The 10,798-nt window shown below is 61.4% G+C and overlaps 1 protein-coding gene across 2 annotated transcripts; it reads left to right on the plus strand.

The window, feature by feature from the left end:
• The first annotated feature begins 750 nt into the window (after positions 1–750).
• Positions 751–10,167, plus strand: MMP11 (matrix metallopeptidase 11). 2 transcript variants are annotated; one of them, XM_032471764.1, is made up of 9 exons: positions 751–904; positions 5,368–5,597; positions 6,080–6,115; positions 6,508–6,651; positions 6,733–6,866; positions 7,009–7,250; positions 7,365–7,581; positions 8,301–8,558; positions 9,403–10,167. In XM_032471764.1, the coding sequence occupies exons 1-9, from the start codon at positions 794–796 to the stop codon at positions 9,534–9,536; spliced, it is 1,506 nt and encodes a 501-aa protein (XP_032327655.1). In that variant the 5' UTR covers positions 751–793; the 3' UTR covers positions 9,537–10,167. The 2 variants fall into 2 exon arrangements, with proteins under 2 accessions (XP_032327655.1, XP_032327656.1); XM_032471765.1 differs by lacking the exon at positions 6,080–6,115 and having other exon boundaries at positions 752–904.
• The last annotated feature ends 631 nt before the right edge of the window (positions 10,168–10,798 follow it).

Genomic DNA, 10,798 nt, shown 5'->3' on the forward strand with positions numbered 1-10,798 from the left:
CAGAGGATCCCTTCCAGCATGTGGTCAGCTCCCCCTCCTGTTTTCACTGACCGAGGGACAGCCTGAGCCCCCAGTACCCGACTCAGACACTGCCCTCCATGGCCTTCTGACTGAACCCTCCCTCCAGCTGACCAAGGAGAGGGCCTCCTGACCCCTCCACCTGCCTGCTGGTTTGGAAAAGCCTGATCTGGGCCTTCCCTCTTGGGAGGGGTCTCAGTTTCTTATCTATAAACTGTCTATTGTTTTGTTCCAAGCTGGGGGGCTGGCCAGGACTTCATAGGCCTCAATTTCCCCTTTCCTGAGACACATTTTAATATCCCTTTCCCCACAGGCTGTGATCACAGGGATCTGAGGCTCTGAGGAGTGGGGGAACTAGCCTATGGCTGCCGCCACCTGCCACAGGCTAACAGGTCAGAGGTCAGTTCACCAAGGAGACCAGCTAGGGATGCATCTCCCAAAGTTAGGGGTGGATGAGGGGAGGAGTGAAACCCGACTCCTCTCAGACTCCCCATCGCACAGGGGAAACTGAGGCCCGGAGCAGCACGAGCTGGCCAGGGTCACCCAGCACCAGGCCCCTGAGACCACAGGCCCGGCCCGTCCCGGGGAAGGACCGGATCCGCGGGCCGCCCCCGCCGGGCCAGCCCTCCCCGCCCACCTCCCCCACCCAGGCCGCCGGCGCGGGGCGAGTGCAGAACAAAAGGCGCGGGGGCGGGGCCGCGCGGGCGGGGGCGGGGCGGAGGCTATAAGGGGCGGCGGCCGGCGCGGCCCAGCAGGCCCAGCAGCCCCGGGGCGGATGGCTCGGGCCGCCCGGTTCCGCGGCGCGGCCCCGCGCGCCCTCCTGCTCCCGCTGCTGCTGCTGCTGCTCCCGCCGCCGCCGCTGCTGGCCCAGGCCCCGTGGCCGCCGGTGAGTGCCCGCCGCCGGTTGGCCGCCCCTCGCCGAGGGGCGCCCGGCACGCGGCTGGGCCCAATGGCTGAGTTGGACCCACGGGGGCGCCCGGATTGGCCCGGCGCAGCCCGTTACCTGAAACGCTGTCTGGGTCCCTGCTGGCGTTGATAGATAGTGAGCTTCCCGTCCCTGGAGGTGTGCAAGCGGAGCCTAACCCCTAATCGCTCAGGCTGGTGAGGCGGGACTCCGCGCTGGATGCATGCCCCCTCGCAGCTAGAGGACTGGCTGCGTGGTGCCCCAGCCGCCATCCTGATGTGTGTGTTGGGAGAGGTACAGAGGGAGTGGCTATGGCTCCTTTTTCATTGCAGGGACAAAGCCCCGTAGGTCTCATGCTGGTGTCAGCCTCCAGGTGTGTGGTCTCAGTGCGCACACCTCCAGGCTGGAGGGTTAAAGAAACTGGTGCACAGGGCAGCCTGTGGCGGGGAGGTGGGGTCGAGCATGGAGGAGGCACTACCGCCTGGGCACCTGCAGGTGGTGAGTTTGGGAGGAGTGGAGCCTAGATGCCACGCGGGTGTGAGAGCTATAGTGTGTGTGACCGCAAGGTGGGGGTGAGAAAGAAGGGGCCAACAGCAGGTAGTGGAGACCCTCAGAGAGCAGGCGGTTGGGTGAGACAGGGAAGGGAGACAAAGGTGTGATGAGGGGAGGAGGAGAGAAGGGACATCCCCGGCATGTATGACAGCCTGTGTGTTCCCAGAAGGCTGCCACCTCCCCTGGAGCTGGGGTTTTGGGGGACCAGTGAGAGGGGTGGCATGTGGGCCTGGGGCCACAGCCTGGGCAACTGGGTGCCCAGCCCACTTGAACGCCCAACTAAGCATCCAGCTGGCTCAGGCAGGGATCGGGGCATTAGAGGGGTGTCAGGCAGAGTCTCCAGATGGGTCTGGTGAGGAGGGAGTTCTGGCCAGGCTGGGCTCCTCTGCCAGCCATGACAGCTCTACAGTGGCCAGTCTTGCCCTGCCCTGCACTGGCTATGGGAACAGGAGGGGATAGAAGGGGTGGGGGTACCTGGGTCCAGGGGCTCTGCCTCTTCCCTAGCCCGTCCAGGTCCCCTAGATTTTGAGGTAGTCAGGAATCACCCTGAGTAGCTGTTGACCCCATGGTTTGGGAACTGGAGAGCCTAGGTGAGCCCCTCACCCTTCCAGTCTTGTCTGGGTGGGTGGGAGCTAACAGTGCCCACTGTGGGGCTGAGGAGTAAATGAAGTGAGGCTGGGAGATGGCTCAGCCAGGCACGCTGGAGACATTCTGACACCTGTAGCTGCCACTTTGCCACTTGTGCGGGGTCAGTTGGGGCCGGGTCTGAGCTGGGCTGTTGTCTGTCACGCTGCAGATATGCAGGGAGCATTTGGGGTCGCCTCTGACGTGTTTATCCCCAGGCTGCTGTCAGCAGGGCCAGAAAAGCTCTGTAAATATTTATCCATCCCGGTTCACAGCCTTCGGGGTTGATGAAAGCCCCGTAGTCCAGTGGGACGGATGCTGCTTCCCTTCTGGAGTCAGCAGGGGAAGTGAGGGGGAGATGGACCTCCCTGCCCACTAGCTGTGTGACTTGGGCAGGTTGCTTGATCTCTCTGAGCCTCAGTGGGGCACAGAATGGTGTGGCAATGCTCCCCTGCCTTCCTCATGGTCTAGCCAAGTGCCCTCCCCTCAGGGTCACCTCCTGCCCACAGCAGAGGGAGTAGCTATGATTAATTATCCTGCTGGGCCAACAGCAAACAGGCCCAGAGAGGGGCACAGCTGGCCTGGCCTTACCCAGCAGTTTCCAGTCTGGGGTCTTCCCTCATCTCCCCCTTGCCGGGCACCTCCTCTTTTCCCAACTGACCCCAAGCCTCCATCTTAGCCAGGAAACTGAGTTCCCTGAGAAATTCCTCGAGTATGTTTGAGGCTGTGGTTTGGTGCCTGTCAGAGGAGGGCGGGGTGCGCGAGCTGGGTACCCACCCCAGGGCAGGCCCAGGGAGGCTGCTGGCCAGGGAGGAGGCAGACATGCTGGGAGGAGGAGCCCTTCTCTGGAATGTGGGTTTTGGAGGCCAGCCAGAGCTGGGAGTAGGGGGCTGTGGGTGGGGAGGCATGAGCCCCAGGTCTAGGTCCAGTTCTCCCCTGACTTGCTGTGTGGCCCTGGGCTGAGACCTTGACCTCTCTGGGCTCTGCATCTTCCCCTGGGAAATGAGGTATGCCTGGTCCCCAGCCCCCCAGGTGGTCTATGCCCACCACCCACCTCACTGCCTTCCAGCAGTCCCAGGGGGCCCAGTGTACCCATCTGAGGTAATAGGCTGCTTTATGCCAAGCCTTGAAGCCAGGGCCCAGGCCTGAAAGGCTGGGGAAGACAGAGTGGTAGCGGGGCAGGGAGCATGTATCCCATCCCAGTGATGGGTGAACTGACGCCAAGAGCCCTTAGAAGATGCGCTCCAAACAAAAGACCCCCTCGGCTGGAGGCCCTGACTCTAGTGACTCCTGCTCACTCACCCTTAAAGACCAGTGAACACGATGTGGCTTGCAGGTGGACCCAGTGCAAGTCACTCTTCTTCTCTGAGCCTGAGAGCTCTCTTCCAGCTGTGACTCTTGTTTTATGATATAAAATCTAGAGACTTTTGGGAAGCTGGACGCCAGGTGGGTGGTGGGAGCCGTAGGGGATTTGGTGGAGCAGATTCCCGGGTGTGGGAGGGGAGGGCCCACTGGGGCAAGACTCCAGGCTGGGGAAGAGGCTCTGCTCTGCTCCAGATGCTGCAGCGGGCGTTACAGAGAGAGGTCCTTCAGCCTTTGCCATGGCACCATCCCCATATGGGAGACAGGGCAGTCAGACGAGAGGAGGGTGATTTGCCCATGGTCCCTCCTCCAGGGGAAGGGAGACTCCAGCCTGAAAAGCAGCGCAGAGTAGCAGGTCAGGGTGGGCTGTGGGCACAGACAGCCTGCCACCAGCCAGCTATTCCCCTGGAAAGTTCTTTAACTTCCCTGGGCTCTGCGTCCTCATCTGAGACATGGGGATGATGAAGGCAGAGATATTGAGAGGTCCTGTCAGGGGAAAGAGCGTGTCCGTGGAGCTGTTAGCAGGGTTCTAGCCTAGACACAGGTGAGCTACAACAGCAACCAGCACTTATGAACAGTATGCCCAGTATCAGCTGAGCTCTGCCAATGTGGGGGGAAACTGGTCCAGGCCCTCACACCCCAAGTAGCTCCAAAGACCCCAGGGTTCAGAAGCTCCAGGTGTCCAGAAGATCTCTTCCTCATGCGGTGTCCTTGGGGGCTGAGTGTCTCTTCCTTGTGACTCTGGAATCGGGAGCTGGGAGGTTGGGATGCTAACTGGAGCTCTAGGGTGCCTGGGGCCTGGGAGAGCCGCCAGAGGCAGAGGCCGAGGGTGGGGCCTGGATGGCCCGGCTCCTACCCCAAATATGGCCGTGGTTAGGCCACAGCGGCCCTGACCAGACAGGCCCAGACCAGACAGGCACTGAGTTTCCCGACAAAGAGAACTGCTCCATGCCTCTCCCTGCTGCCTTCCAGTGTCTCAAGCCTTCACCTCCAGCCTGGGATGCCCTTGCTGGGTGACCTCACAGTGTCTCCCACCCTCTCTGAGCTTCTGCTTTTTCCCTGCATGAGGCAGTGACCTCCACTCTGGGACTTGCAGAGGGTGGGCATTCCGGGTCAGAATCACCATTTGCGGTCTAGGGGCTCTAGCAGGGTGGGGCTGGGTGTCTGGTAGGGTGTCTGCCCTCTCCTCACACGGAAGGGGCCAGGAGACCACGTCGAGCCCCACAGTGTACCCAGTCCTGGCAGAATGTGAGACAAACTGCCCCCCAGAAATTAGATGTCAGTTCCAGGTGCCTGGCCCCATGCTGAGTGCTTTGCGGGCACCGCCTTGGCTCTTTCTAAGACCAACACTATAGGGAGGTATCATCCCCACTTGCCAGGTGAGCAAATCGAGGCAGGGCTGCAGCCCCTCCATGCTGGGAAGTGGCTGCCATGGGTGTCCCGCGCAGGGGCCAGGTCCCATAACTGGAGAGGGCAGAGTGCGGACAGGGGACACCCAGGAAGAAAGGGAGATGGAAAAGTGTCTCCTGACGGTGGGGGGGGGAAGCAAGAGAAGCTTGCCTGGACTCTCCTCAGAAGCTTTAGGGGGGGGTCCATTCTTGGGTGGGTGCAAAGAGTACAGTCAAGGACTGTACCCCCACCCAGTCGTCACCAGCCCAGATGGCTGGAGTAGGTGACCTGCAGCCCCGGCCCTCCAGGAGGAGGCAGGAGACAGTAAGAGGCCTTGGAATCAGCATCAGGACACCCATCAGCCTGTACCAAAGGGCCTTGCTGTGTGACAGCCTCCGCTTGGCCCTGGGCACAGGGGGCTGGGGTTGAGTGAGGGCGCACCAGCAACCCACACCTCTGACTGTGGGCCGCCAGGACCCAGGGCCTGACCGGGCCTCCGCATCCTCTCTCCTGCACAGGATGCCCACCGCCGCCACCCAGTGAGGAGGGGGCCACAGCTCAGGCATGAAGCTACCTCCAGCAGCCCAGCACCTGCCCCAGCCGCCCAGGAGGCCCCTCGGCCTGCTGGCAGCCCCAGACCTCCCCGCTGCGGCGTGCCTGACCCACCCGAGGGGCTGAGTGCCCGCAACCGACAAAAGCGGTTTGTGCTGTCGGGCGGGCGCTGGGAGAAGACGGACCTCACCTACAGGTAGGGCCAGCGGCCTCCAGCAGGCTCTCAGCCTCTACCTGTGTGTCCACGTGTGAGCCTGCTACCTTCACCCCTGCTTCTTGAAACACAGGCTGGGGCTAGATCCTCGTGGCCCACTGACCCCTGAGCCATCCATGGGCCAACACCCAAAACCCACACTTAGATGCACCACAGACAGTACCCACCCATCCAGGCCCTCCCACAGCAGAGGGGCAGTGCCTCCTCTGTGACACTCAGCACACGCGTAGGCATCCCATAGACACGTGGGGGCATGGCCTTCAGTCCCCCAGCCAGTCTCTATGGGGACCTACTAAGGGCCAGGCCCTGGGACTCTGTGGTAAACAAGGCAGACACGGCACATCCTCTTGGGGAGCTAAGCATTAACCGTGCCATGGTTCAGATCCCTTGGTGCAACTTGGTTCCGCTCAGATGATCTGAGGCCATGGGAGTGATACAGAAGCTAAGACTTACGCATCCTGCAGGGGGCGCTCAGCCTGGAAGACAAGGCGTGAAGACAGGTGTGGTGTCCCCTGGTACTGGAGCTGAGACTTCTGGGGACCCCAGAAATGCCCTAGGTGGGGAGCTGGGAACTAGGAGGGGGCGGGTCCAGGGGTCAAGGTCTCTCCATGGTGAGCGGTACAGTCAGGTCTAGAAGGTGGGTCTTGGGGCTCCTGGTCCTGTGTTCTTTCCACCTGGTGCAGACACCTGTGTGCCCCTAAGGACACACAAACACACAAAGATGTGCCCATGTGGTGGAAGGACCAGTGTGCAACACCAGAGGCCCAGAGCACACCTGGCCTGTCCTGCACCCATGCGGCCCCACTGAGCGTTCAAGGGCAACTCCTGACCCAACAGCCATTGGGGCTGACCCTGCCCCAAGCCAGGCCCAGGCCCCTCCTCCTCCTCCCAGGATCCTCCGCTTCCCATGGCAGCTGGTGCGGGAACAAGTGCGGCAGACAGTGGCGGAGGCCCTACAGGTGTGGAGCGACGTAACACCACTCACCTTCACAGAGGTGCACGAGGGCCACGCTGACATCATGATCGACTTCACCAGGTGAACCGGTGGCCTGGGACCCCTCCAGAAACAAGCCCCACCTGTCAGCAGCCACTGACTCTGCCCCCGCCCCTCCCGCAGGTACTGGCATGGGGACAACCTACCGTTTGATGGCCCTGGTGGCATCCTGGCCCATGCCTTTTTCCCCAAGACCCACCGAGAAGGGGATGTCCACTTCGACTATGATGAGACCTGGACCATCGGGGACAACCAGGGTATGGGCTGGGGACCTACCTTCCAGATGAGGCCACTGAAAATCATAGAGAACAGGGACTTGCCAGGGTCCCTGAGCTGGGTCCGAGCACAGTGTCTTGCTGCAGGAGGCTCGGGGATTGCTAGGCTATCTCCCTTTTCCAGGCACAGACCTCCTGCAGGTGGCTGCCCACGAATTTGGCCACGTGCTTGGGCTGCAGCACACGACGGCGGCTAAGGCCCTCATGTCCCCTTTCTACACCTTCCGCTACCCACTGAGCCTCAGCCCAGATGACCGCAGGGGCATCCAGTACCTCTACGGCCGGCATCGGCTAGCCCCCACCTCCAGTCCCCCGGACCTGGGCCCTGGGGCTGGGGTGGACACCAACGAGATTGCGCCACTGGAGGTGAGGTCCAGGAGGGTGGGAAGGCAGGAAGTGAGGCCCTACTCCCAGCTCCCCACCAAAATGGCCTCTGTGGCTCCAATATGGGCTCTTTCTGACTCTTCTCTCCTACCCTAGCCGGACACCCCCCCAGACGCCTGCGAGGTTTCCTTTGATGCGGTTGCCACCATCCGTGGAGAGCTCTTCTTCTTCCAGGCAGGCTTTGTATGGCGGCTGCGCGGGGGCCGGTTGCAGCCTGGGTACCCTGCGCTTGCCTCTCGCCACTGGCGGGGACTGCCCAGCCCCGTGGACGCAGCCTTCGAAGATGCCCAGGGCCACATCTGGTTCTTTCAAGGTGAGTGGGTAGGGGCTGGGGGGGGGTCACCCAGGAGACTTCTAGGAACATCATGGCCAAGGGTAGGGACAGACAGACAGAGTGGGCAGATGGAGGGTGCCCTGAAGCCTCAGGGCCAAGGAAGAGCACACCTCACTCCTCTGGGCACAGCTGGGGGGCTTCCCGGAGAAGGCAGCTCTCCAAGTGGGAGTAGAATAGAGAGTATTGCACAGTGGGCCTCGAATTGGCACCCTGTGGAGTACGTGTGATTATGCCCCTGGTCTAGAGACGAGGCTCTCGGGCTCGGAGGTGGTGAAGTAAGCTACCTGAGGGCATAGCTTGGAAAAGGCAGAGCAGGGATGTGACCTAGGTCTGGCAGAGACTAGAGCCTGGGGCATTACAGGTGGCAGGGATTTCACAAAGGCCCAGCCAGGGCCTGGTCTGGCAGGGCCTGGCCCAGGGTGGGCAGCAGGCACTTGTCTGGGGCAGCCACACGCAGGGAAGGAGTGGGAACCCAGGCGGCTTCTCTGTTGCTTAGAATAACCTTTCCCACATGGATCTCCCAGCACCTGTATCGCCCAGCATCCCTCATGGTTTGTGTGGGTGGAGGGGATGCCAAGCAGACATTATTGGCCTCTGACTTTTATGGACAAAGACACTGAGGCTGAGAAAGTAAGTGGTGGTGGTGGTGGCTGGATGTGGCAGCTAGGCAGCTCTGGTGAGCCTCCCCTCTCTGGCAGGTGCTCAGTACTGGGAGTACGATGGGGAGACGCCAATCCTGGGCCCCGCTGCCCTCTCTGAGCTGGGTCTGCCAGGATCCTCGGTCCATGCTGCGCTGGTCTGGGGCCCCGAGAAGAACAAGATATACTTCTTCCGAGGCGGAGACTACTGGCGCTTCCACCCCAGCACCCGCCGTGTGGACAGCCCTGTGCCCCGCCGGGCCACTGACTGGCGAGGGGTGCCCTCTGAGATTGATGCTGCCTTTCAGGATGCCGATGGTGCGCTGGGGGAGGGGTGGCTGTGGAAGTAGGGGCTGGCTGGCAGTAGCTCTCATCACAGGTCCTTTGTGCACAGCACCTTGCTCTACACCCTCTCCTGCTGCCAGGGCAGTGCTGCACCATGAGCACATGAGGAGATTTGAGGGCCAGAGAGGTGCAAGGACCTTCCCAGGTCCCTCGGTCATAGCTGGGAAAATCGTAGTCACTGTTCGCTGGGGGCTGATGAGGCTCCTGGCACAGTGCTGAGCTCCCTACATGTCTCATGCAATTATGTGCCCAGTTGCCAGAAGAGCAAACAGAGTTTCACGCGATGAGGTCCCTAACTAGGGCCACCCAGTGGACAGTGGGGAGCCAGGACCCCACTCAGGCAGTCCGTGCTCCCAGCCAGGAGCCACTCAGCCTCCTGTGGTCTCAAAGGACTATATCAGGGACTCCCAGTCCAGTGCTCTCTCTCATGTCCCCCCCTTTGCTTCTGTGCTCTTCCACATCGGGACCACTGGGAGAGCTGTCCTGCAGTGGTCCCAGGCTCTGGGGCTCCCACGTTGCCAGTGTCACCCACCTTGACCCAGGGCGCAGGAGGGTTGGTGAGGGGAGCGAGAGTTGCTTTCCCCAGAGGCAGGAGTTGGGCCTCTGAGGCTCGGCCTCTGTCAGGCTGGGTAGTAGCTCAGATCAGACCCTGGGGCAGGCAGAAGGGCTCAGCCAAAGGAAGCCAGGTTCTGGAAGGGACACCCTGGGGCCTGAGGGTTTCAAGAAACTCCACAGTGGCCAAGGCCTGCCCACCGGGACCTCCCCCTGTGCCCAACCCTGTGTCCACTAGCCCAGCCTGACCCTCCTCTCTCCTCAGGCTATGCCTACTTCCTGCGTGGCCGCCTCTACTGGAAGTTCGACCCTGTGAAGGTGAAGGCCCTGGAGGGCTTCCCCCGCCTTGTGGGCCCCGACTTCTTCGGCTGTACTGAGGCTGCCAACACTTTCCGCTAACGACAGCTTAGATGTCCTCAGGGCCCCGACCCCTGCCAGGCCACTGATGGCTAGACTGTGGCCATCTTGGTGGCTGTGGGCACCAGGCACAGCTCGGAGCCGTATCTCCTCAGGGGGGCAGGGAGGGACTGCAGGAAGGGCCACGCGGGTCGTGGCCACTGCCAGCGACAGTCTCAGACTGGGCAGGGAGGCTTGGGCATTAAGGGTGCAGGTGGCCTTGGGCTGGCTCTGCCCTACCTGTGCAGGTCATTGTCAAAGCCAACTGCCCCTGGTCTCCGTCCCATCCCTCAGGGTGGGACCTCAGCAGGGCTGGGGGAGCTGGAGCCCTCACTGTCCCTACTGTGAGGTCCGGCAGGGTGCTGGCACTTGGGTCTCGAGGCCCCATGCCTTTAGCCCTTTACTAAGTCGGCTCCGGAACGGGCTGCCTTCCAGTTGGTGATTCTAGAAATCTCCAGGATCCAGGCCAAAAGGTCCAGTCAGCTGGGGAGGGAGGTGCTTCTTGTCAGAGACCCCGGGTCCTGGAGGCCCCAACATACCTCAGTCCTATTGTGGGCTGGATCCCCTCCAGCCCTCAGCCCACACTGGGCCCTCCAAAGCCATGTAAATGTGTACAGTGTGTATAAAGCCTTTTTTTTGCCTTTTTTTTTAACTGAAGACTGTCATTAAACATGGTCATTTTCTACCTTCCTGCCTGGGGTCTCTCTGTGACTGCAAGGGCAGGATAGGGGGAGAGCTGGGCCAGGGAGGTGGGAGGCCTGGCTGGGGACCTGCAGTCCTGGCTCCCACTCCTGCTCCATCTCGTCTGGCTGGATGCCTGGAGTGGCTTTGTAATCTATTCCCACGTCCCTGGTGGCTGCTCAGATCATCCTCCACTAAGTGGTGGTCACTCTTTCGGATCATGCCACGCCCCAGCCCGTATCCCACTGTTCAGGACACAGAACAAAACTCTGTTACCATGGCCCAACCTTCTTAGCTCTACAGGATCTTAGCCTCCACCCGGCCCCACACGCATCTTCTTCATAGCGGCACTTATCACAGCTGTAGTTTATTAGACAGGACCATGGGAAACTGTCAGCCCTGGGCCGTTTATGACCTACAGCATTCTTCAACGGGTTACATGGCTTTGTTGCCTTCCTGGGTGTCAGGCCCCATTCCGGCTGTAAGCGCCCCAGGGCAGGGCTGTCTGGTGTCAGTGAACTGGGAATTAAGGAAGGAAGAGAAGCAGCCCCCCTCCATCATGATGGGCCAGCCAGCGCGAACAC

This window comes from Camelus ferus, chromosome 32 (genome assembly GCF_009834535.1).
Source record: "Camelus ferus isolate YT-003-E chromosome 32, BCGSAC_Cfer_1.0, whole genome shotgun sequence".
NCBI classification, from domain to species: Eukaryota; Metazoa; Chordata; class Mammalia; order Artiodactyla; family Camelidae; genus Camelus; species Camelus ferus.

What these genes read in the sequence shown, in the direction of transcription:
- MMP11 (XM_032471764.1), top strand. Translation starts at nt 794, where the DNA reads ATGGCTCGGGCCGCCCGGTTCCGCGGCGCGGCCCCGCGCGCCCTCCTG. An exon ending in CCCAGGCCCCGTGGCCGCCG is followed by an intron (nt 905 to 5,367) that starts GTGAGTGCCCGC and finishes TCTCCTGCACAG; the next exon opens with GATGCCCACCGCCGCCACCC. An exon ending in AAGACGGACCTCACCTACAG is followed by an intron (nt 5,598 to 6,079) that starts GTAGGGCCAGCG and finishes CGCATCCTGCAG; the next exon opens with GGGGCGCTCAGCCTGGAAGA.